General features: G+C 41.8%; 1 protein-coding gene across 2 annotated transcripts; it reads right to left on the bottom strand.

Annotated features, from left to right (window-relative positions):
• Window positions 1-13: 13 nt before the first annotated feature.
• rsf1a (remodeling and spacing factor 1a) lies at window positions 14-25,767 on the bottom strand. Of its 2 annotated transcripts, none has more exons than XM_036150093.1 (17): window positions 25,564-25,767; window positions 23,214-23,305; window positions 23,039-23,131; window positions 22,601-22,937; window positions 22,239-22,340; window positions 19,102-20,404; window positions 18,804-19,017; window positions 17,897-18,109; window positions 17,126-17,230; window positions 13,569-13,648; window positions 13,436-13,484; window positions 11,901-12,013; window positions 11,732-11,796; window positions 9,828-10,002; window positions 9,522-9,742; window positions 6,349-6,546; window positions 14-6,245 (listed from the first exon to the last, which is right to left on the bottom strand). In XM_036150093.1, the coding sequence occupies exons 1-17, from the start codon at window positions 25,715-25,717 to the stop codon at window positions 5,452-5,454; spliced, it is 4,308 nt and encodes a 1,435-aa protein (XP_036005986.1). In that variant the 5' UTR covers window positions 25,718-25,767; the 3' UTR covers window positions 14-5,451. The 2 variants fall into 2 exon arrangements, with proteins under 2 accessions (XP_036005986.1, XP_036005987.1); XM_036150094.1 differs by having other exon boundaries at window positions 18,804-18,993.
• Between the last annotated feature and the right edge of the window lie 1,034 nt (window positions 25,768-26,801).

Below are 26,801 nucleotides of genomic sequence, written 5' to 3'. Positions count from 1 at the left end.
GGGCGTGCGATTGTAGGAGATGCATGAGATGTTGGTTTTAATAACTTAGAAAACATTTGTTACAGCAGCACTACAGTAACAGTACAACAGAGAAAAATGGAAGGAGCCGAAATACACGTCCAGCGGTGCCAGTTTTAAACATCATGAAACCGGAGCACAGCGGATCGACTGGAATGATGCTGGACTGGTGGCGATAAAACGAAAGGCTCACACTGTGATCTCACTTCAAAGAAACAAGACTTTTACTGACACTGATTTTAAACACCGAGTCAGAGCCCAGAAAATATGCTTACATTTTCCACACTGATGCATATTATCATCATCATCATCATCGTCGAATTTCTGCATCAAGGAAACTGCTTCAACTCTTTGATGGGAAAATAAAAACATAAGTAGCTATTGAAACCCAGTTAGAAGGGTGTGCGTTGTGTTGTAATGTAATGTAATCCCACAACAGCTGAACAACCACAGGAAAGTACCTGAAAGAACATTTGGTTATTTACTTGGTGCTACACTAAAAACCCAATTTTGTTTAGGTTTAAGAAAAGCTCACCACACTTTTTTTTTTTTACACCACCCAGATTTTACAGCTTTTAGGTGGTTTCTACAAAGTGTCGGCCTCCTGTAACAAAAACTAAACCTTTAGGTAAATCTCACATTTACAAAATCCATATTTAATAATTTAAACACTTTCCTTTATATAGTCCCCTCCCCCTTTTGAGCAGGTGTTTTATTATCTTGAGCTTTTCTCATTTTCTCAGGCACAAGCAACAGTTACATCTTTAAAAAATAAACTAAAAAGTGGTGTAACTAGTTTTATAGATTTCAATTTACTGTCAGACTAGCCTTCGTGCAGAAAGTGAAATTAATAAGTAAAAAGACAAAATTTACCCTAAAACACATTTATGCATTAACATCAAGGAAATACTTGGCTTTTTTTTTTTCAAACAGTAGGCTGATCTTTTTTCACACCTTCAAACAAAATAACCCATTGGCTGTTTAAAGAGCTACAGAGTGTGAAATTGTTTCTTCAAGAAAGCTTTTTACTAAAATCTTTTTAAAAAAAAAAAATAAACATTTTTTTCAGCTCAGACGTTTGGCAGCTTAAAACATCTTGGAGGACCCCGGTCGACCGTGGTTCTGTTCGGATTTGCTACGCTATCAGAGGCTCGTCAGGCGTTTAAAAACTTGGTTTAAATGAATTGAGAACGAAACACGGAGCTGAAAAGAAGCCGAATCCGATGAATCTCTCTTCCAAAGAACAAATTTCTGCCAATAAATCAGCGCAGGAACATAGGGATGAAAAACAGACAAGAAACTTTCAGAAGAATCTCAGGAAAATGCTGAGTCATCGGTTGCTCCGGTGATTCCCGCCTTTTTTTTCTTTTCTTTTTTTTTTTAAAGAGTCGTTCGGCCTCAAAGAGTCAGAGCACAAAAACTAAATTTCAAATAAACAAAAAGTCTTGAGCAATGAGTGGCTGAACCCTCTAGTGGCCACATTTGTTCATTTTTGTGTCTGCAATGTTTTTAGTAGTAGAAGCTTAAGGAAAAAAAAAATTTCCTAGCTGAAATGCTAGCGTAGCAGAATTGTGAATTGTGGGTGCACTGGGGCCTGGGGGAGGGGGGGGGGGTGTTGACAAACAAAAAAAAAAGTAAAAAATTTAAATGCTGCAGTGCGAGGCACAGGGGAACAGACAGAAATGCCGACATTTTGATATAGAAAGTGTCCGTAACGAAACAAATCAATATGGACTCTAATGTTTCCGAGTATTTAGCAGGTTCAGAGGATAAGGGGTGTGTGACCTCATCAAAATCCTTACTGGAAAGTCAAAGGAAGAGAAAAATAAGTGAAACTTTAAACTGTGATTGCATGAAAACCATAAAAGGTACTTAAAAAAAAAAAACAATTGATAGAGCCCAACTCTCCATGACCCGTTTAAACTTTTATATCTCTACTACTGCAAAGCACGATTGATTGAGCAGGCCTCAAAGAAGGCTTGGGCGTTTCTCTACTCCTTCATACACATTAATAATAATTAAAAAAAAGCCATTATAGTCCATGTAAGCGCTTCACGATGTATCGCTACTAAACGTAACGGCACGCTAATCCAGATCGAGCTCCGGCTTTTGATGTATTTTTCTGTGGAGGTTTTTCTCAGTGCTGCAGGAGGAGCAGGAACGAAACATGCAAAAATACTAACGAGTAAGAAAAATAAATTCCCGATGATTACACTTTGTTGCACTGAAATGAGGGGAATTAATGAGTGTTTGTACTTCTACCTGTTTACTGTATGTTAATAGTATGTAGTGTACGATTTTCACCTTCACCTGTTTCATAAAAGGCAACTTATTACAGGTAGAAAATACATCTGTGTGGTTATTAATAACTGTCTGTTTATAAACAGGCAAAAAATAACCAGTCTCTTATCATGAAAAGCACAACCAAAACACGTCTAAAACCTAAACAGTTATTTGACTCAACAGAGTATTTCCGGTCGACTTCAACAGTGATGTTAGTTAGAAGGACCAGACTTAAGACCGGTCCGGTAAATGATCAGGGTGAATTTCTTTTTTCTCTTTTTTTATTTAAGTTTTATTCCTTCCATCAGGACATGAAATGTTAAAAACCTATAAAAGACAAGTAGCTAAGTGTAAGTAGTGTTCAGCTCTTTCAGGCTCCAAACACACACAGAAATAAAACGTCACCAGTGTAACGTGCGTCCTATTTCCGCTGAGCGCACGCTTTTCTTTTTCTGCGGCAGAATCTCAAAGAAAACGAGCGAACCGCTGAAAGTCGATCGATTGAAACGCGTCGCTCGCAGCAGCATCCCTGCTCCTCACCATCTTATAGAAAATATAACACTATATTTTACAAGAAGACTATACGGGACATCTATTATCTTACAAAGAACAGCGTACAGACAGTATGTACAGAAAACACGGACCCTCCGGGTCTAAGATTTGTGAGAAAAATGGCCTAAAACTGAACACTGTGAATCCAAACTTGTCTTTACATTTAAATAAAATGGATGGGAGAACAAAAATATGCAAATAGATGCAATAATCACCTCATACAGTGCAAACCTATTCATACCACTTGAACTTTTTCAAACTTTTGCCACATTAGAACCACAAGCTTCAATGTATTTATTGGTATTTTCTGTAATTATAAAGCGGATTGGAAAGGATGAACGGTTTTAGATTTTTAGAACAATTTATGCTCAATCCAAAGTAAAAATCTAGTGCATCAATTTGCCTTCAGAAATCACGCGATTAGGAAACAAGAGTATTTGTGTGCGACTTGAAAGCCGTACAAATGCAGCTGTTCTGTGAAGGTTTCAGAGGTCTGTTGGAGAACTGACGGCACCACGAAGGCCGGAGATCAGGCGATAGTCAGAGAAGCAGCAAAGGACAAGCCCCACATATTTTAAGAACTAGTCCTGCACTCCACATATCGGATCTTTATAGAGAACCGGCAAAACTGTAGACGTTTAGAAAGAAGCCCATAAGCAGGCCCGGTTGCAGTTTGCCACAAGCCGTGAGAGATATACAGAAGACGGTGCTTTGGTCAGACAAGGACAGAATAAATAAAATAAAAGATTGTCTAAGAGTTATTTTCTTAACACCTGAGCACATCTTGGAGGACTTTGATCGGCCGTTGTTCTGTTTGGACTTGCCACGGTATCTGAAAGCTTTTAAAAACTCGGTTTTAAACAAGCTGAGGACAAACAGGAAAATAATCTGCATCAGATCAACAGGATTCCTTTTCTTCTACCCAAAAAAAACGTACATTTCTGCCAATAACTCAGCGCAGAATCCAAGGAGACGAAAAACACAGACGAGAAACTCGCAGGAACTGCTGAGTCGTAGGTTGCTACGGTGATTCCCGCCTTTTCTAGAGCACCGCCGGTGCTGATCATAAGCCTCAAAGAAGCAGCAAAACTGCAATCAAAACATATAGAAAGTCTTAAATTATTATGTTTCCCGCAACGATTTCAGCCTCTAGACGTGGAACGCTAGCAGAAAATTTTATGTGGAAAAATAACAGAGGCAACATGCAGCCTGAATCCAAGATGGCGACGGAAGCGCGATAGGAGCGGAGGGGAGCAGAAAGAAAGTCCAAATGAGTCCAGCGGCGCGGCGGCTCTTCTCTTTACGCCCTCCTCGCATTTTAATCACGCTTATCTACACATGTTAGAGAGCACTGCGGCTCGGGGAGGAATGCTGGGTAGCTTTTGTAAAGAAGAGCCTGTCACACGTTTTTTACACATTTCATTTATTCACAAAACCTCACTTCTGGGGGGGTGGAGGGGGTGTCCATTACCGGTTGCTTGCGACGTAAGCATGAAAAAGGCACGTGCTGAGGTTTCAAGGTGAAGCAGTTTAACGTAGGCCTCAGCGGGGGAACTATCTGTAAGGACATCAGCGTAACAAGAGACCCTCCAGGAATCTGGGATAAACAGTTTTCTCCTGACTAAAACAGACACATACCCCCCCAGGTTATCTAATAACACCCTAAATCAAAATCCATCTTTCTCGCGTTAGAGGGTCTAAGCATTAGTCGTAATCTCAACCACTTCAGCTGCAGAACGTTGACTTACAGGCGCTTAATACAAACACGCGCCTCTGATTTTCGCTCTAAAAAGGAAATGCCGGGTATCGTGCATCGTTTTCTCTTCTGCTAAAAAGTGCGCACCTTCATTGTGATGGTTTATAAAATAAAATAAAAAAAATTACACTGAAGTTTGTGGTCGTTACATGACAAAACGTGAAAAAGTTAGAGTAAGTACAAACACAAAAAAAAAAAAGCCAGGTGGGTGTATAAGAAAAATAAAACAGGAACTAATCATAGTATCTCATTACTCATGAATCTGAGCTATATATATATATATATATGTGTGTGTTTATTTTGAACTTAGCCAATAAAATGCCAAATCTGAATTAATCATAATTCCTAAAAGCTTTTCGGGTGTTTATTTTCTGTCCAACCAGTGTTATATCGGAGACAGAAGATTTTATCTGTTATTGAAATAAAGGAAGTAAAAAAATGGTCGTCACCATCACGAGAGTTTCAAACGCAGACCGATCCGATGCCAAGAGTTCAATCCGAGGGGGGGGGGGTTAGTTTCTGCTACGAGAACGATGAAGAGCTTCAGGATGCGCCACAAACCGACTCCGGGTTCCCGCTCGATCTGAGGAACCTGCTGCTTCGGGGCCCCGCCGGTCCGTTAAGGTCCGTTACTCAGGGGGGAGGAGTCACGCGGCGAGCCGTCCGGAGGCTTTTGGTCCGAGAAGTTTGGGCGTTGTGCTCCAGCGGTTCTGCAGGGACGCAGCGTTCTACCACAGAGTAAGAGAGAAACGAAGAGCGGTGACGGCGCCAGAGGGAGATCCGGTTTCAGGGCCGCCGAACAGAACACAAACGGGTGAGCGGTATTTACACGAACACAGCCATCATGACCGCGGGCTGTTCTGGACAGAGTTCAATGAGTCCGACTGGCCTTCCTCCTCCTCCTCCTCCTCTTCCTCTGCGGCCGGATGCACGGGGCCGTTGTGCCGGTCCCGTCGGCCCGAGGCGGCACCGTCCCTGCGTTCAGACGGACTTCCAGCCCGAGGCTTTGGAGCGTCTCTGGACGTCTGGAGTCTGTGTGATGGAGACGGGCTGTGGCCACGCCCCTTTTCCTGAGCGCCACCGCGGCTTCTGTCGTCGTCTCTCTGCTCCGACTTTTTACCCGTCGCCTTTTGTCCTTTGTCCTCGTCCACTTCATCGTCCGAGTCGACGTATTTCTCGTCCTCCTCGTCGTCGGAGTCGATGCGATTGAGCCTCTTGCGGATTGGCCGGTCGTCTCCTGATGAAGATTGAGAGTCATCCGACTCCGACTCGTCCTCATCCTCGGTCGACGGCCGCCGTTTCTTCAGCATCTGGGCGAGAAGTTTGCGGCGCTGCTGCGACAGCATCTCCCTCCTCTTCCCCCTGCCCATCCTCTCCGGGTCCTCTTTGTCTCGGCCCGTCCTCGCCGATGATGATCTCCTCCCGTCATCATCTTCATCATCCGCCTTCCCCAGCTGCCTCCTCTTCAGCCGCCTCCTCACGTCTTCATTCTCGTGTCGTTTCCGCTTCTCTCTCGTCCTGCTGCTGCGACGTTCCTCCTCCTCCTCTCCTCTTCTTCTTCTCCTGTCCCCTCTCCTCCGGCCATCTTCCTCCTCATCATCATAATCATCCTCAGAATCTCTCGAGGAAGCTGACACTGAAGAGGAAAGATGAACATGAAAGGAGGACTTATTATTATCAATAAATTGCAGATTACAGGATCTTGTTTCCTCTGTAGAGATCTGAGAAGAGGAGCTAACCGTCGCTGTAGTCGCTGGAGAAGCGCTCCTTGCGCGGTCGGCCGCGTCGCTTCACCTGCTCCTTTTTGGCGGAGGTCCTGGAGTTGTCTGAGGACTCCGATGTTTCGCGGTAGTTCACCTGCTGGCGCTGGCCCCGCCTCAGACCGCGCCTCTTCTTGTCTGCGTCGCTGTCTGTCATGTCGCTGAACTGATCAGAATCTGTCGAACGGACATCAGAAGGAACTCTGGTTCAGGACAGTAAACAGGATTCTGCATCTTGGGTCGTAATCTATTGGCTGGATGATTCATATCAGATGTTTGGCAATTATGAGGAAATATTCTGCAGCTTTACTAGTTTTTCTTGTCCCGTGTGATAAATTTAAAAGACGCGACAATCCTGGCTGCGGTGCATCACCGTCACAAGGGGCAGCTAGATGGAAATAAACATCGGTTCTTAATACCGGCCCAATTTTACTTATCGGACCGATACTGATATGTTAAAAAACATTGGCCGATACCGGTGTTAATGCTGATATATCGTGCATCCCAAATCAGTGTTGGGTAAGTTACTTTAAAAATGTAATCTGTTACAAGTTACTTTGTTTAAAATGTAATTGTAGTGTAACTTTTTTGATTACTTTTATAAAGTAATGTAACTAATTACTTTGATTACTTTTTGATTACTTTAAGGTTTTAATGAGTATTGACCCATGTTCAACATTTAATTTTTGAGAACTGAATGTGAACCTTAAAAAAGCGGAATTGGGAATTGACACTTGTATGACTCTATTCCTGTATATCCATCAGTAGTTAAAGGACAAGAGTCAGCAAATGCAAATTCTGCCCTGTAAAACAATGACAGCACAATTGTTGCTGTATGATCTGAAGCCCCATTTGGAGCTTTTAAACAGGCTTTGAAAAACTTTGATAATTTGCTGCTGTAATATTATAGATTTTTTTGAATAAAAAGCTAGCAGATGTGCATAATCAAAAAGTAACAGAAATACAATTATAGAGCATTCAGTATTGTAAGAAAGCCCACACTGTTTCTGGATTAATATTGTATGAGTTAAGTTCTGTTCCGTTTTCTGCCTTTTTCGTTGTAAAACTGAAATGTCCCATGCTCCTGAATGCACCATAGCTTTCCGACGCTCACGAACGCAACACTGGGAACGCTGAGCTGTGTAGACGCGCGTTTGATTTTCCGCTTAAGACAAAGTTTTGCAGTTTCACAACACACGTCGGCTCTCACGGTTTATTGTTGTGTGTAAATAACAAGAGGTGGCTGTCAACAAGCTTGAAGGCTGTCATTTTTGATGCGCTGCTTGAGCAGAAATAAAACCGTGAAACGTCCGCTCGCTTGCTGTTCTTTCAGAAGGCTCCACCAGCACAGGATGGATCATCAGAGTGATAGAGACAAGGAGCCGTAGCGGGAAACGGCGATACAGGGCGCGAAGCAATAAAAATATCATTACATATTACGCAAAGGTTTTTCTTTATATTTTTTAAAAAAATGTAACTAAATTTGTAATTCTTAATATTTTTGGAAGTAACTGTAACTGAATTACATATTTTCTCATTGTAACTGTAACGAATTACAGTTACTCTTTTTTTGTAATTAAATTACGTAACGTCGTTACATGTAATCCGTTACTCCCCAACACTGTCCCTAATTATATCATCTGTATGCTGACGACATACGATTGTAACGCTCGTTTTGAACTTCTGAGATCTACAAACTGTCTGAACTCACCAGCCGTCTGTCAGAAATCAAACTATGGCTGTGCAACAATTATCCACAGTTAAATGCAAACAAGACTGAATTAAAAAATTCAAAAAAACTCTTTATTCACGCAGCATTTTTTTTAGCTCCTGCTGTGAAATTTAGCCTCAGAAATCAGGGTCTCATCTTTGCCAGCTCCTTGTCTGCTGAGGATGACTCTAAAATGCTTGTTCGTATCTTTTATCACTTAAGAAACATTTCTGATTTGTTTATGTTTTTATTTCTTCTTGATGAGACAACTGTGTGAGTCTTTTTCCTTGTTGAAACAAAACCTCCTCGGCTCGTTTTCAGTCTGTGCAGAATGCTGCAGCGAGGCCGACGACGGAGGAGAGCGCACAACTCCGGTTCTGGCCTCCCTGGCCTGGGAGCACTAAAGATATGAATTTAAAATCTTGTTTTTAACCTTTGAGGCACTTCTGGGCCATGAATACATTCTGGACCTTTTGGATCCTCCAACTCCATTTTGGACTCTGAGGGCTTCCAGCCAAACGTTGCTGGTGGTACCAGCTTTAAAACCCGTGGAGGCAGAAAAGCTCGGTCTCAGTGGCGCACAGACTCCAGAGAAAGACTTTACTTAATGGGTTTTCTGTTTTAAATACCTTGTTCTTTGTGAAGCACTTTGTGTTTATGTCTGCAAAAAGTGCTTTAGAAATAATATTTTGCTTGTAAAAACTTCCAGTAGGGGTCGCAATACTTTGGCCCACAGGTACCTGTAAAAACTGGACTGCAAAAAAGAACTAAAAGTAAGTAACATTTTCTTGAAATGAGTGTATTGTACCTTGATTTGAGCAGTTAAATAACTCTATTTGCCAATGGAATGAGTATATTTACCCCTAAAATAAGATAATTAGATACCTTGCACCTGAAATAAGATAATGGAGATCAATTGTTCCTATTTTTGATGGAAAAAATCTTATTCCATTGGCAAATAGTCTTATTTACCTGCTTAAATCAAGAAAAAATACACTAATTTCAAGAAATTTTTACTTACTTTTGGTTCCCTCTTTGCAGTGTGGATGTAAAAGGATCTAAAAAAAAAAACTCCAAATGGGCTCTTTTCGGGAATAACTTTCTAGCTATACCGTGCGGCGATATATCTGGCGCCTCAAACTGCGCAGGTTTTCAGTCCTCTGCAGGAGAGCTGCACAAAGATCCTTCTCTGCAGGCTCCGACTCTTTTTAAATGTAATCAGAGAAGAACGGCTCATATAAGAAGGTTGTGCAGAGGTGCCAAAAATTGCACCACCAGTGATTTCACTGGAAAAAAAAAAACAATCTTAACACGGGAAAAAAGTTTTGTTCTCAAAGGTTTAAGTTTATAAAATTCTCAGCAATAAAAGATGCATTTGTTTTATTTTTTTTTGTGCTAATAAGTGATAAAGTGATAAAAGCCACGCTGTCTGTGCACTCACCCATCTCTACATCACTCTCCTCCTCCTCCTCTTCCTCGCTGGACCGTCTCCGCCGTCGTTTCCGGCCCCGCCGTTGAATCGTCCTGGCTTTGTATTTCGGCACCCCCCTCAAACCCCGTTTGGGACGTGCCGCCGCCGCGTCCAGGCTGCCGCCGTCGCTGCCTGCGTCCTCGTCCTCTCCGTCGTCGGCACCCGAAGCGACGAATTCTTCCTCCTCCGAGCTGCAAGAGGCAAACGATGAGGAGGAAGGAATGAGACGAGCGTCGGGGGAGGCGGACAGACGAGTAGAGAACGCTGAGCGCCGACCTGTTGCTGAGCATGAACTCTTCCTCGCTCTCTATCGCCGTGCTGTCGCTCTCCAGGTCATTCAGCCTCCGTTTCTTCTTGTTCCTGGCAGCACGGGTCTGGGTCCTGATTGGCCGCTGGTTCTCCTTAACGGCCTCCGATAGAACGCCGCCGCTCTCTTTGCCCGTCTCTGCTCCTGAAGCCCAGGAAGCAGAAAAAGACTCAAAGTTTAGTCACATGAGCCCTCGATCTCCGTGCCTTTTTTCACATCTGGTCACGTTAAAACCACAAACTTAAATGTATTTTATTGGGATTTTACATGATAACCCTAACCCTAAAAGCCACCGCAACCATAATTTAACTTTTTAGTAACTAGAGTTCACCTGTGTGGGCTTTAATCTTAAGGGTCCATAATCAGAAGAGTTAAAGTTTAAAAGGCTTGTGGTAACTGTGGAGGAGCTGCAGAGGTCCACAGCTCAGGTGGGAGAATGATAGGGCAACTAGGGGTATTGTATTGTTTTCTCGTTATGGCAAAATAAGAATTTGAGTTTATCTTGACAATAAATTACAAGTAGTGGAGTCAGAAAAACCCCAAAACGGCCAGTATTGTTATTTTCTTCACTGTTGATTTCTTTAAAGCTTCAATAAATAAAAAAATATATGATTAAATGCAGTTATTTTGTGCAGTTTGGTGATTAAAAAAAATATTAAAATTTAACTAGTCTGCTGATAAAAGTATATATTGAATTTTGTTCATATGTTATATGCTACACTACTAAAATGTTTTTTAAAGTATTGCTTATTGGGGTAATTTACATGAAGTCACAGCCACACAGTTACCCAAAAAGCTACAAGAACTGTAAATAGTCTTTTATCCTTGTTTTTATCATTATCACAACAGTACCACAATATATTGTGATAAAATTTTGAGTCTATGTTGCAACTATGAGGTTTGTGATCAAAAAAGTCGGGCCTTAACGGAAGAGAAGCAGCAAGAAAGCCATTTAGTGGACACACCAAACATGGTAGATGAGACCAAAATTAAACTTCCTGCAGGGAAATTTTCTACTTTTAAATTCAGGCAAAACAGAAGTTGTTGTCTTCTTAATCAATCACTTAATCTGGATGACATTAATTGGCCTCTGGTAATCAAGTAAAAAAACTGGTGTCATTTCTTACCACGAGATGTCATTTAAAGGCCAAATTAAACAGGTATCTAGGTTTTCCTTTCCTCCACCTCCACCATATTAGAAATATTTTATCCAGGAGTGATGCTGAAAAACTAGTCCATGCATTTGTTACTTCAAGGCTGGACTATTGTAATTCTTTACTATCAGGAAGTCCACAAAATGCAGTTCAAAGTCTTCAGCTGATCCAAAATGCTGCAAAAATAGTTCTGACGAAAGTCGACAAGATGGATCATATTTCTCCTATTTCTTTTTCCCTTCACTGGCTGGATAGGGTTGATTGATTTGACCGCTCTGGGATAAAAATATTTTTTTGAGTCCATTGGATTTTTTTTAATTTTTTTTAAAATCCTGAAACTTTTACTGGATGGCGGTGGAGAACGTGTCCACGCTCATCCAGGAGGAGTGAATGCTGCAAGTCAATGACTGGATGCAACCTGCTGGGTTTTCTTAGAGAGGAAACTTTTTAACTAATCTGTCTGGATGATTGTAAAGATCCTTGAGATGACTGAATTGAAACTGAATTGCTTTGACGAAGTTACACGTGGAGAGGACAAATCAGGCTGAATGCCATCTATGACCCTAACAAACAGCCAGAGCTACGGAGGAATGGCCCAGTCAAAGTTCAGATCTAAGGTTTGTGGTTATAACGGGACAAATGGGGGTTTAAATACTTTTGCGAAGCACTGTACTCCACAGAAATCGGCTCTAACTGCTATTTCTTTGATGACCGCTCACCACTGCCGATGTCCCTGACGTCCTCCTCGATGGCCTCATCAATGGCATCATCAAAATCATCAAACCTGCCACAGAACACGTGTTTAAGTTTTATTCTGCTGCGTAAATCGAGGAATAAAACTTGTTGCAAAGGACAAACAGCCACTTCAGTCATAGCAACAACACCAACCTGTAGCTGATGTGTTTTCTGGTTCTGGTTGATCTCCTCCCCAGATTTTTGGTCTTTTTGGGATCTTTTTTCTTGGCAGACTTCTCCTCCTCTCCTTCTTCCCCATCTCCTTCCTGAAGAAAAATAAATGTTGGTAGTAAAAAAATAAATAAATCTAGACAAACCTCCTTCATAGCAAACACATTGCTTGGTTTACGTTTACGTTTGTTATGTTGTTGAACTAGATTAAGATTTCACCATCTGTTAAGAAGCATCCATGGTTTAAATTGCACTATTGAGGAATTAAAAGCATGTATAAACTATTAACTTTTTTATTATAATTAACTTTTTAATGAAATAAGACTGAAACGGTGATTTTTAGTCCATTTACCGCGGTAGTTCCCAGATTACGGACCGTTTGCAACTACAAATAATCAAAAAAAAAAACTCTTCACCAGACATTCTGCTCTTAAAGGTGACCTGTTATGCTTCCTTTTAAATACTTAGGATAGGTCTATGAGCTAAACAAGACGTGTTCATTTTGTTTTGTTGTTTTTAAACCGGAAGAATCTGAGAAAATAAATAAGACGCTAACAGGACTAGCATCCCTATGGGATTTTCAATGGATAATAGCATCATGCTAACCGCTAATTGTCAGTGTCTCTTCAGGTGAAATTTAACAGTTAACAAAATTTAACTCCAAAAAAGTTAAATAATGCCTTTTATAAACGCGCGAGTTGTGATAATTCACTGTTGTGCAAAGCAGAGACTGATTGTCCCACATTTGGTTATTTGAGATCTGGTCACCCTAATAATAATAATAATAATAATAATAATAGGCCACCTTTAAGTGTGTGCACAATTTCCAGCATGTATTAACGGCAGTGTTAAGTTGTGTATGTGATTTATTCCAATAATAATTATAACTTTAATTTAAGATGTGATATGAAAGCAAAGTTTTACATTTTTGTATGTTACGGTTTAACTTAGCTTGGGCTGCTAGGTGAAGTCGATTGTGACTTAATAATCAGAATAATAATCATCAAGATGCTTAAAACAGCTCGTTTTACAGACACCAACAAAACATTTACTTATTGCCCCCCAAAAAATACTGTAAGCGTTTTTTGCACTTGCACTGTTTTGAGAAGGTGTAGACCCAAATGAATACAAAAAAGGGATTTTTTAATAACCGGTTCCCTTTCAGGTCCACCTCTTCTCTTTGACTCTTGGCTCGGTATAAGACGTTAATTTATTTTTATTTTCTTCCTGTCTTTGACTTATTTTCTTGTAGCCACTTTTACTTGGACTTCATTACTATTTTCAATCATGTAATTTGTTTTTATTCATTTATATAACTTTTTGTTCAATACTTTAGTCAATACCTGCTGTTTTTAAAGTGCTTTATAAATAGAGTTGGCTTGGAATCAGCAATACATCAACTTGAACGCTTGATAAAACATTATAAAACTACAACGTGTGCAGAAATATAGAGCTTGAACCTGCAAGCTTAAGATTAAGTGAACTATTTTAAAGACCCATGGTGGAAAGCGACTTACAGGAATGATGTTTTCCACACTGATCCCCACATAGACGAGCCGTTCCCTCCTGGGAGGAAGAGGAAAAAAAAACTTCAGTGCAAATAAAAAATAATTAAAAAAAAATTATTATGTTATTTGTGGGTCGGCTTACCGCCTCTCTGCCCGTTCTTTTTTCTTCAGGGCGCTGTCCAGGTTCTGAAGCTGCTCCTCCAGTTTCTCACACAGCATCTTCTACAAGAAGAAAACCACCAACAGGTCACTATCAATCCATTTTATTTATGCCCAAACCCCGAAAGAGACATTAAATGGTCAGCTGGGCGCAGCGGTCAGTTCTAGTCGCGTGTGGTTTGAAAACCCACCTCCATCACACAGCGTGCTGCAGATTTATTGGGAGGTTCAGTACGCTGTGCACCGAGAAAGCTTGATGCCAAAATTAAAACAATTTACATTTGAGAGAAAGAATTGTTGACACTCACAAACTAGAGAATCACAGAGCGCTAAACAGCATAGAAGGAGCCTGGCAAAGATAGGGGATAGTTTTTTAAAAAAAAAAAACACCTGGAAATAAAACTAGTCAAAGATCCCACAGCAATTTCTAATAATTTCTTAATTGTTAAAAACTTAGTTGTTAAAAACTACAAAAGACTGCAGGTTCTCATCCGGCAATCATAATAGACAAATGGTTAAAGGTATCATCTCCATGGTTTTTGGTTCCTGTTGAATAATTTCATTTTCATTCGCAAAATTAAATGTCGAAGCATCAAAAATAAACCAAGAACATTTGAAAATGCTGCGTTAATGATTTGGCCGGTTTAACAGCAGTCGTAAAAGACTTTTAAAACAATTAAATTTTAAAAAAGCAGGTGGTTGGGGGCTGTAATGATTTAGTCCTTTATGGCAGCCGCCCTCAAACTGGGGTCCCTGGACACGGGTTGGGGGTCTATGAAACGCATGTTGTCGGACCAGAGGAGGCGCTGCTGAGGATGCGTTGGGGTTGAGCTGAGTAACAAAATGGACAAATATTTAAGTCTGTCCACTTCATCATGTAAGGTAAAAGTAAAATCAGCTAAAATTAGGAAGTATGACAAAAAGTTACATTGAGTTTGGCTTTATCGAGAATGAGGATCTAATCTCCACCAAATCTAATATTAGGTGTATCTATATCTTAAAAAACATACATAATTCCTAATGTATTTAACAGTACAAAAGGCTATTTAAAAACACTATCAGCATGAGGAATCTAAAGGGGTCCTTGGAAAAATGTTACCGCTGCTAAGGGGTCCCTGGCCATGAAAAGTTTGAGAACCCCTGATCTATGGAGCCACGGTTTATGGTCAGACAAAGATGGAGCAAATTTGCTCACAGCGACAACATGTATGCTTAGATAAGTCAAAGTGAGACTTTCAAACCTAAGAGCTATGTGCCCACTGTCAAGCATGGTGTAGGCAGCATTATGCTGTGGGGCTTTCCACCTACTAGGGGTACTGGTGCACTGTAATAACAGAGGAAGATGTCTATTGTTATATTCTTCAACTTAAAAGGTAGAGTGGATGTTTTTTTCTGGAAATGTAGGCAAGAAACGACCAATTCCCTCCGCGAATAACTGCACATGTGCAAAACATCCTAACTGCTCTTTTGCTCCTCAGGAGGGTCGTGTAAAAAAAAATCTCCTAAATCCACTCTGGTCTTATTTATTTCTACTGAGGACTTCCTCTTCTTCTCATAAACATGAATGCGGTTTGCATGCTGCGACTCTCAGCCATGCTCAAAGTAAACGGTGAGAGCAACAATGAATGGCTAAAACCGAAGCTAACCGCTAAGCTAACTGCTAAGCTAACCGCTAAGCTACCTGGATACATAAACACTAGAAGTGCGCATGCACAGCCATCAAGCAGACACTAACCAGGAAACAAGAATGCACAATGATGATACGTGAGCACGTCAGAATAATCGTCATGTGGGACGACCAGAAGGTGATTCCCTAGAACTCGAAACCAAAAGAAGATCGTCCGCTATACAAATTCTGCTGTTCTGGTAGAACAATCCCAAACATCTGTCAATAAGGTGGATAAAGGACCTTTGAATGGATAACGCAGAATACCCCTGAGCTCACCAATACTGTAAATGTTTCAATTATGATTAATTATGTCAGAAAACTGACTCTACCAGTTCTGAATGAACAGTCAAATACGTCGCTAGAACTAGATCAGAAGGGTCATCTTTGCTACAAAAAGCACATGTTCAAGGTGCAACCTTCTATTAGTATTAGTGGGGAGGCATTTATATGCATATTTGAGTCTTGGTGTATGATTTTGACCAAAAAAAAACTGTTAAATTCTAACTTCCATCTAAAAGTAAAGCTTCTTTTATTGTTGACGTTGTGTTATATAATCAATCCACCCTGGAAAAAGAATAATTTCAGGGCTGGGCAGTGGTTAAAAAAGTTTCCTGGCAGTAAGAGTTACTAGCCTTTACAAATTAGAGTCTACATGTTCTCCCTGTGCATGCTTGGGTTCTCCACCGGGTACTCCAGCTTCCTCCCAGACTACAAACATAACTGTTGGCTACGCTAGATCAGGGGTGTCAAACATACGGCCCGCGGGCCGGATCCGGCCCGCCGAACCATTTAGTCCGGCCCTTTGGCTAAATGCATTATCATTATTTAAAAAAAAATATATATATATATTATTATTATTTTTTTCCCAGTGTCCTGTCTGGCAATGTGGCAATAAGATGCCACAAAGAGCTCATCAGATTTGACTTTCACAAGTGGAGCAGTACTGCTTTTGCCATAGTGTGCTGCTTGATTTATGAATGTGAATAGTTTTATTATGATTTATGCGGGGATTATCTCAAATGATATGGACACTACAATGGTAAAATAGGAGAGGAAAGGAAGAACAAGAAGAAAAAAAAACAAAAGGTGAAAGAAAGAGGAGATAAAAGGAAGAGAATGATAAAACAATTATTGAAAAAAACATGTACCTCGTTTAATCGAAAATCTGCAGTTCCTATATTGTCCACGAGGGGCGCTGTGTTTTAATTAGCAGATTAAGCTTCAGGTGTGGAAAAATTTAAATCATTTCTTAATTTTTATCTGTTTGATGTATTTTGTCATGCAGGACAGTGTTTTTAAGTTCCAAAAAATGTGAATAAATGTTTTTCAACATTGTACAATCACTGTGATCAGTTCTTATGCATGATGCAAAAGTAAATGTTTAACTGAGTAAAAGTATTGTTGAAGTTGCACATACTTTTCTTAAAAACGCTGAGGTTATTCATAATATATTGTGTAAAAGTGAAATTATTTAATATAAAAATCAACAACAAGTACACTTTTATTAGTTCTATTTAATCTTGCAATGATTTAACTCGTGTGGCCCTCTTGAGATCAGATTAAGCTGTATGCGGCCCCTAAACCAAAATGAGTTTGACACCCCTGGTCTAGATTGTCCTGAGGTGTGAGTTTGTGGTTGTTGATCCTGTGTTGCCCTGTGATGGACTGGAGATCTGTCCAGGGTGAACCCCACCTCTTGACATCTGGAGGTTGAAACCAGCGCCCTCGTCACCCAGCACAGACAAGCACGTATCGACAATAGACGGATGAAACAGAACGATTTAAATGAAAACTCTGCATTTAGTGTGTAATTATACGTTTCTGACCGAAACCCTAAGTGTTTAACGTGTTTGTCATTCTTTCCAGCTCACATGTTGGCAAGGTGGACAGAACCACTCTCCATCTGGGATCAGCATGAGCGGCGGCCGCAGGCAGGCGGTGTGGTAACCTCTATCACACAAGTCACACAGCAGGATCTGAGCAAAAACACACAAACATACCAGTAAATGCACTCAAATAACACCGATGAGAGAAGCGAACGACACCAACGTCTTGGACTTTACTGCCTCTATAGAAATCAAAATTAGGAAGAAAACATGAATCATTCCTGCCAGTGTTTTGACATTTTTTTGCTAGTTGTAGCATCCAGACTGACAACATTTGTTAGTTTCTGCTCATGAGTGTAAGGTGGATGTCCTGGGAAGTCCTGGTTTGTGACAGCAAAAAAATGGCATCTTGGATTTATTTCCTTAAAAGTTAAATTGTGAGGGGAAGAACAAAATGAAAACACAATCTGGTGGTTTTTTTTTTTTAAACCAGTGTAATCTAAACAGGATTGCTCCTATCAGTTCCTAACCTGAGGCCAGCTGTGGCTCAGACTGAGGAGACACACCAGTTATTCAATTAAATTTTGTTGGTTTTATCTCTGGATCTTAACCGCATAACTCCTCCTCTGCACGGCGTGAACATTTGTGCGTGGAAGACAAGACGAGGAGCAGTTGAAAGGGTAAGCAAGAATAGCAAAGTGCTTCATAATCGGAGACCGTTCATCAAACCGCCACAAAACCGAAGCTCCTCTGCAGCAAAGACGTTAACTTGGTGTGTGCTGTGATGAGATAAATAAAAAATGTGCGACTTCGTACCAGTTCGGGGTGGTTGGGCAGACCACAGTGAAAGCAGGCGTCCTCGGCGGGAATCTCCTCGGATTTACATAAATCCTCCTCCGAGGCACTTCCTCCCTTCTCCTCCCGCTCTCCTCGTTTCCTCCCCCTGTCCTCCGCCCCCCCCTCCTCGTTTGGCTTGTGCCTCTTTGGGCGAACGTTGGTCCATCGGGGTCGCCCGTGCCTCCGTTTACCCTGAAACGATGCGACAAAGAGAAACTGTGAAAACGGCAACGACAAAAAAAAAAACAAAAACAAATACTACATATTAGAAAAAAATTGTTTTTTATATCAAAATACTAGGGCTGGGCGATAAATCGATTTAATCGATTAATTCGAATTTACAATTCTTTAAGATTTCATTTTTGGAAAATCTGGGTTTTATTTTGCCAATACACTCATTGTGTTTCCATGAAGAGAACAGCATGTGATGCTGAATATATGTTTAGGCAAAATTATTGTCAAAATATTGTTAAGTGGAAACTTTTTTTTACCATAATACGAGGTACTTCATTTACTTATTTACTTTTTTTTTTAACTTAGTTTGAAGTTCACAAGTGCAGTGAAGCCTGTTCTTAGCTCAATGTGTAATACCACTAGCAGCAAATGTTTTGTTATATTTTTATTGTTTATAATGGCACGGCTGCCATCTTGTTTTACAAGCATGTTTCACAGCTTGTTTTTAGTTGCACTTTGAATTCAGGTCAACTCCCTGATGAAATGCTTGACATAAATGCAAGGTTTTAAAATAATTTCTTTAATTTCTTTTTATGAAACAAAAAGGAGGAAAAAAAAAATCGATTAATAGGATTTGGTATGATAAAATCTGAGATTTATTTTTTAATCCATATCGCCCAGCCCTACAAAATACAGATTTAGAATAGGTAACCTTTCGCTTGTTAAATTTTCCAGCAGGTTCGTGTTTTTGGTTCTTCGTCGACGGAGACCTTCGCCCGTCGTCGTCGTCGTCCTCATCGTCTTCTTCCTCGTCCGCCTCCTCTTCCTCCCTCGTTTTGTCGGGCGGCGTCTCTTTTTTTTGCGGCTTCTTTTTCTGGCTCTCTGCCACCTTCGAGCTTGGCCTGCAGTTTGGCAAAGCAGATGATCTTCAAGAAAAAAGGTGCATACGTGAGGAGGATTTAGTGACGACCGACGGCGGCAGAAGATTTCGATTTGGATGGCTCACGTACCTGCAGATCCTGGCGGACCTCCTGAGAGCCCGCGCTTCTTTCTCCACCTCCTGCTCCCTGTTTTTTATCTCCTCCTTTCCTTCTTTCCTCCGTAGCTTGTTTCTGCGGTGGGGTGGGATTTTGATCTTCAGCCTGATTCCTTCTTTCTGGAGCTCAGAGGAAGCTTCCTCCAGGGGACCCCTCTTCTGCTCCGATACAAACCCAATCTTCTTCAGTTTGACGACGCTGACCAGCCCGCCGTTCACCCCTTGTCCCTGTTGCTCCTTTTTATTCAGCCTGTCTGCGTTTGGAGGCGAGACGGCGCCGCCTGTTTCGGAGTCCGCTTTTCCTGACGTCCCTGAGTTTGTTCCAGGTTCCTCTTTGACTGCTCCTCGTGTTTCTTCTCTGCTCTCCTCCGGACCGCCTTCCTCCTGCTGACTGCTGTTTTCTTCTGTTGTCCTCGCTGTTGTTTTGGCGTTCTGGTCCTCCTCCGTCTGTCTACCGGTTTCTGTTGTGGTCAGAGAGGAGAAGCTAAGAGAATCCACTCTTCTCACTATGACTTCTGGTTTCAGGGATAGTATTGCATGAGTTGGAAGAGCGGAGGCAGTTTGCGTCGTCTCCTGATCGGGTTGTCCTTTTCTAACCACGACGGACTGCCTGCTCGCCTCCTTACCTTCCTCTGCCGCCCTCGGGCCACAGGGTTCTGACTTTGGGCCGTTTTCCTCTCTGTGCTCGGCGCCGGGAGCTCTGTGAAGCTCAGACGGGCTGCGAATGACGCCGACATGGCCGACAACTCCAACCTGACCAATAACCCCGTTATGGCCCTCTCTGGGGGGCAGGTGAGAAGCCCTACCATTGGTCAGTTCCTGCCTTGATGCACTGACCACCGGCTGCTGCTGCAGAGAGGATCCTGGACTTCCCTGGGGTGCTGATGAGTTCTGCAGCTTCCCATCTCTCCCCCGGCAGTCCTTAGCGTTGATCACTGACGGGTTACAGACGATGATGCTGCTGCTGCTGCTGTTGGTGTTGTTGAGGTGGTTGGTGTGGAAGCAGCCCGCCAGCTTCAGGTCCCTCTTCTTCAGCGGTATCTTGGCCTGCTGGTTGCACCTGACCGCGGCCTGCTCGGCTTCGTCTTCCCTGTTCATCTTGATCAAACTCACGCTGGGTGACATGAGGACAGACACGGCGTTTTTGGGTCCGTCGTTTGCGTCTCTGTGTTCCGATTTGATGGCGGTGATCGTGCTCACGCGGTTATCGAAGGCAGCCAGCTTACGATCCATCTTCTCCTCCGTCTTGGATTCGGCGTTTTCTTCCTCCTTTATATCTGCAGAACGATAAGGACTAAACGATTACCCACAGAACTTTTTCAAATTCTTTGATTACAAGTACGGCCTTCAGTGATAGAATAACGCCAGGAAGCGCAATACTTTAAAGTGGAAGGCATGATTTACACAAGCATGGTGAGCCTTTCCATTCAGTCCACTTTACTCTTGCACCTCCAGATAAAAGCAACTGCTGCCAATTGCCCTGAAAAGTCACCTAACTAGTAATAAATAGTTGTGATTGAACAAAAGTATCATAAAGACCAAGGTAGGCTAGTGATGAAGTTCTCAAGAACAATTAAAAACTGGTTGGGTTGTAAAACAACGCCTCAGTCTTTGAACATCTAAAAGTCCATCGCATCACCTAAACTGAAGGTTCAGAACGTGCATCACAGAAGCAGCCAAGAGAACCATGGACCTCTGGAGGAACCGCAAAGGTCCACAGCTCAGGTGTGAGAATCTGCAGATCCAACAACTCCTTGCAGAGCTCTCCACAAATCTGGCCCACATGGAATGAGGCAGGAATGACACCAATGGACACCAAGATAAACCCTGTTTGCAACAAGCCATGAAAGGATCACTGCTAAAGAAGGCGGTATAGTCCAATGGCACCCTAACTGGATCTCTTGGTGGTAAGTTATGTTTCACGCCATTCCCATAATAAAACATGGTGGTGGCAGCATCGTGCTGTGGGAGTGTTGTTGGGTTTTTTATGCAGGGAAAGGGAAGCTGGTCAAAGTTAAGCTGGACGAAGCTAAATTTAGCTTTTTACCTTCATGCAAAATGCTACATTGCACATCGTCCTAATGACGGCATCTCTATGGTAAAAACATGGTGGTGGCAGCATCATGCTGTGGGAATGCTGGTCGCCTCAATCCAGAGCGATCCAGGAAGAAAACCTGTTAGAGGCTACAACGGCCACTTGACTGGGGGAGACGTCCTGCATCCAGCAAGACAACGTTAACTTATAGATCAAAGCATAATCATGTCTTAGAATGGTCCAGTCAAAGGCCAGACCCGCGTCCTTTTGGGAAACTGAGACTCGGAAAACTTGAAAGCGTTTATTTTGGATGCTTTCTATCCGATCTGACCGAGCTTGAGCTATTTAACAAAAATAAACAAGAAAGAAAACTCTCTAGATCTGCAAAGCTGACAGAGACGTAACAGAAGGACTTGCTACCGTAACTACAGAAAAAAGGGGCTCTAAAAAAGTGCTGACCCAGGAAAGTTGAATGTGGATGCAAGCCTCACTTTTAGCATTTGTATTTCTAAAAATAAAATGATAAAAAGCACGGACAATTTCCTATCAAACATGTGTTCATTTGTCTTGGTTTAATCACCTAAAACCAAATTAAAAACAGTGAAATACTTTGTTTGGAATGAGTCGATGTGTCAAAATGTTCAAGAAGCAAGAACATTTTTGGAAGAACAGAAAGAAACTATATCGAAATGAGATTTTTTAAAAAGCAGATAAGGCCAGGAGGGTGTCAGCCACCGGTTGGGCCGATAAACTGAAAAATAATGAATGTTTACAGTTATGCACTAAAAGAATCCTGAGTAACAAGAGTAGGAAAAAAAATTATACAAACAGAAACGGACCTGAAGAAGAAACCCAAACCATGCAGCCTTTATATCATGTGCATTTTTATATTTATGTAGTTTAAGAACAACTATAATCTAATCCCACATTTCTCCTGCTTACAGTCTGACCTTTAATGCTAAGTGAAGACAAACGTTCTACCGCTGATAATTTTGTTTTTAGGTAGTTCATGGATTTTAACAGGACAGCTAGCCATCATTCATGAGGGATAAAAAAATGTAACAGAAGTTGGATACCTTGCTTGATTGGTTTCTTTTCCATTGCAGGACCGGTTTTCTTTTTATCGTTTTGTTCTGCTGAAGTTTTGAGGAGTTTGGTGTCCTTGAAGTCTTCGTTTGCTACAGATCACAAACCAGAAATTATTAAAACTACTGAACTTGGATTGGATTCGAGTCATTTTAATACAATCAGTGTTGAGCTATTTAAACCCAACAGATTTACTCGTTACAGATGATTAGATACTAAAAGAAAACAAGAACTAAACTTTCAAACTTTTTACTTACAATTTAACATAATTTTTTCCACTTTGCATAAAGCTTGATAGCACAGCTAAAACGCTAAGGCTAGAGAAGTATTTGCTGATTTCCCCCCATCATACCCGTATCCTTCTCTGCAGGGCTGGTGCTTCGGGATCCAGCCTGGTTCTGGGTTTGGTCCTGATCCTGACACTGGTTAGACTCAATCTGAGCCTTCAGCAGCTCCAGGGCCTCGGCCAGGTCGTTCCGGGTCCTGACGATGCACTTCCAGGTGGATCCATCCAGGTCATCCTGCTCCTCTGTGTAGAGCCGGATGTTCTGCTCCTGGTCCAGCTGGAGCCAGTACATCAGGCCCTGCTGGTCCCGACCAAGCGGCTGCAGGCGCATCTTCTCGGGGTCCTCCTCGTTGACTACCATCTTGAACTTCAGGTTGTCATCGAACTGACACTCACACAGATACTAGGGGATTCAAAGCACAGAGACGGTAAATGTCGCACTGCAGTCACTGACGAATTTTCAGAACGGTTAGCGAGGTGTAAAAAAAAAAAAAAAAGTCCAACCTTGAGTATGCTCGACTTGCACTCCATCGACATCTCCTGGTAACCCTTTTGTTCCAACTCCCAGGCCCATGTGCTGTTCAGCTCCTGGCAAACCTGCACAACACGACGCGTCAGGTTGGACTGAATTTACTCCTAATTAGCACCTCCCCAGTTATATGAGGGCAGACGTTCCTACCTTAGCCAGGTATTTCTCCCAGCGGTCGGTGGTTACAGACCTCCCCAGTTTTCTGAGCAGCTTCACATGGAGCTCCACCAGGGGCTTGGGAACTGGAACGCAGAAACAACAAAACAAAGTCTAATGCTTAAAATCTACTACTATGTCTACTACTCTTTCATGCAAAAAAAAGTGTTTATTTTATGAATAAATCAAGCAAAATATAAAGAAAGTGTTTATTTTATGAATAAATCAAGCAGAATATAAAGAAAGGACTTCATTTTTGTAAAGCATTTTTGTAAGGCAAGAGCAATTTACGGTATAGATATATAACAGTTTTAAAAGGTTATGGTTTCAGAGCTGATTACATTTTCTCATACTGTTCCTAATATTTGACGTTCTTTTAAACTCCAGCCCCTTCAGGAATTTGCATGAGTTAAACCCACCAGTCCTATTGCTGCTCACTGCTCGTCAGCTGGCTGAAAAAAAGCTGCGACACTTTCCCCTCACTTACAAGTTAGACAAATGTTGCTTTTTTTGGGAAATATTTCCGGACCTCAACAGCAACAACAGTCAGGGTGATCACCGGCATAATAAACAGAATTTGATTGCTATGTCTTATAACTAAAAACAAATTGGAACATATTCTAATCTGTCCGTGAGATTTAACTAATCTGTGATTTTATATTGCTTCTGTTTTTTAATTAGATCCGTTCGTGACACGAAATTATATTTATTGTGAATTGGCACTACATAAATACACTGAATTGAATTGAGTTGGTGTAGAAACTACAGGAGCATTATTTATCACTCTTATTAAGGTAAAGCTGTGTTAAAGCTACAGCTATGAAGCTACAACAGGTACAATAGGCTGACTGCAGGCTGGCTAACTGAGTAATTAACCAACTCAGGTCAACATCAAACCCAATTTTAACCATGTTTTAGTGACAAGTTAGATCAGTAGGATTAACCAACTGTTAACAATAAATAGGGCACCTGTACTGGTTTTAAGTTCAGGCTTGGACAACTTTACTTCAAATACAACGCATAAATGGATAAGAATGTTGTTGTCGTTTTTTTCTGTTTCTATCTTTTGTGTCAAAACACAACAAACATAAAAAGTCCAGCTCCTGTTATGTTACGTTTTAAAACATCTTGAAAGTCAGGTGATATGTAGAAAGCTTGATGTTTATTGATGGACGCATTTTAAAATGTTTGAGATTCACTGATTTACATATTTATCGCTCTAAAGATTAGTAGAGATGCGCTTAGCTGTTTAAAGAAACATCAGGGTATGATATTAGATCCACTATTCTTACTGTGTTAATAATACAGGTACAACGTTAGTTGAAAACAAAAGATAATTAACATTAAAAGGACACTATGGGTGGTCTGCTGTGAGGCTGTCACGGAACATTTGAAATTTCAGGAAATTCCAGTTTTCTCTAATGACACGCTAACCCGAAGTCTAATTTCTCAGTTTATTGATTACAACTACGGACCAAAACTACAAGGCAAACCTCTCCCTATATATAAGGCTTTGAAGAATAACTTTGAAATCAACGGATGTGTCGTAAAACAGCTATAAATTCCCAGTAGTTATTTTTTCACATATTCGACAACGGATCCAGCTAGCTAGCTAGCTTGTTATCCAGGAGCTAGTGCGCGTGCGCAGATTGCCTGCTACTTTACCCTCTTCCAGAAAATAACATCCAATGTTTCGGCCGAACATGGCTCTCTGGGGGGTTTGACAGCCACGAAAAAATGCCGCCAGTGGCGCACAGTTTTCCCGCATCACATCGGGGGCAGTTGTTTTCGCGTGGCTCGGCTGCCTGCGAAACAAGGCCGGTGAAAAATTACACCTGACAAGGCTCCGGAGCTAACCGGTTGGCTGTGTGTGGTCACTCGGCGGAGCTGCATCATGGCTCCCACTCCAACTTTAATAGATCAATCTAGCAGCTCTGGCAACGTTGTCCACGGCTTCTCACTTAACACGGAAAAACATGGCGCCACATGTTGTGCTCCCGTGTGTGCCCCCCCTCCTCCCCGGTTTCCCCAAACTTTAACGCGAAGCTTAACCTGCGCGATTTCCTCACAAAACTCGGGGTAAAACTGAGGACTACCCCAGGAAAACTGCCGTTGACCAGGGCCATCGTTGGTCAAATAACGGTCCCGTTAAAAGGGCTTAAGATCGGGTCGTGAAGCCGCTCCGTGGGCTTCACAGAAAACAACTAATTTTTTCCACCGTAAAGCTCAACACCATCACCATGATGACGGTTACCAGCGCTGGTTGCTGGCCCCCGATCGCCTTCGGCTTCAAGTGTCGCAGCTTCCCACCGCTGCTCTCTGCCCGCCGCTGCCGAGCCCTCACCTGCCGTCGTGTCACGCAGATACCGCTCCATCTGCGGGAAAGTCATCTCGGGAAGGTCTAGCGTCGCTCCGTAGCGCTCCAAGAACGAGCATACCTCCGCGAAGCTCGGGCACAGCGGCGGGCCGTAGCCTCTCGCCACCGCCGGAGCAGCCATCTTTCCAGGCGGAGAGAGAAACGTTAGGGGAGGGTTCGTCCCTCGGATGCGACTGTGCGCGAATGAAATGAATGGAGGCAACGACGGAGCGACCGGCGTCAAGCTCGACGGCGGAAAACAGGGGCGCTTCCGGTTTCCTTTCAAAATAAAAACTGTTTACCCCACTGAGCTATATAATACACTGGAGTGCTAATAGCTAATAGAACGAGTCGCTTTGAAGCCACCAGCCGCCATATTGGTACTCCCTATTTCCCCCCCAGTAACTAGGGAATATGTGCGCTACAGCATCGAATAACGAGGATTTTCTCATGTTCAGGGGGGGCTTAAAAGTTTTAAAATGTCAAATGCCATATACTTTTATGTTATGTTCTAAAACTATCAAGTACTGAGAAAGTCATGTGCTGAAATATTTAGCATTTTATTCATTTAAATATACATATATAACATTTATAAATATATAATAGTATATATATGTATACATATATACATATATGTATACATATATACATGTACAAATAATTATATATACATATATGTATATTTAATATGAATAACATGTAAAATATTTCAGCACCTAATTTCCTAGTAGTTGATAGTGTTAGTACATCCACTGACTGTAGAATTACCTATGAAACGATTTCACACAGCCAGAAAACTGCTTTTTGTTGCAAACAAATCCTATGGGGTTCTGTGAGAGTAGGGAGTAGCAAGATGGCGGCCAGTGACTTCAGTTGTTCGGCAAAATCAGCACTCCAGTGTATTATATAGCTCAGTGGTTTACCCGACAAAGGCCGCAGGGTGCCGATCAAACATAGGTGAAAATAAATAAAAATAACTCAACGACAGACACCAGATTAAAAATAAATGAAAATTGAGCACGTAGGGTTGAAAATAAGGCATAAAATGATCAGGCATGTTCAGTGGCGCCTCCAGAAATATTTCATAGGGGTGGCCAGATGGAGCCACTTAAACTCCTGGGGTGGCACTGAAACTAAAAGCTGTAATTTCAGGATTTTAATCTACTGTTGTAGTAAAGCTGCATGTAGGAAACAGGCTGAATCAGAAAGACTTAAGTAAACGCCTA

Source organism: Fundulus heteroclitus, chromosome 18 (assembly GCF_011125445.2).
Source record: "Fundulus heteroclitus isolate FHET01 chromosome 18, MU-UCD_Fhet_4.1, whole genome shotgun sequence".
NCBI lineage: Eukaryota > Metazoa > Chordata > Actinopteri > Cyprinodontiformes > Fundulidae > Fundulus > Fundulus heteroclitus.
The sequence above is the reverse complement of the archived record's forward strand: the minus strand, read 5'-3'. Positions and strand labels throughout refer to the sequence as shown.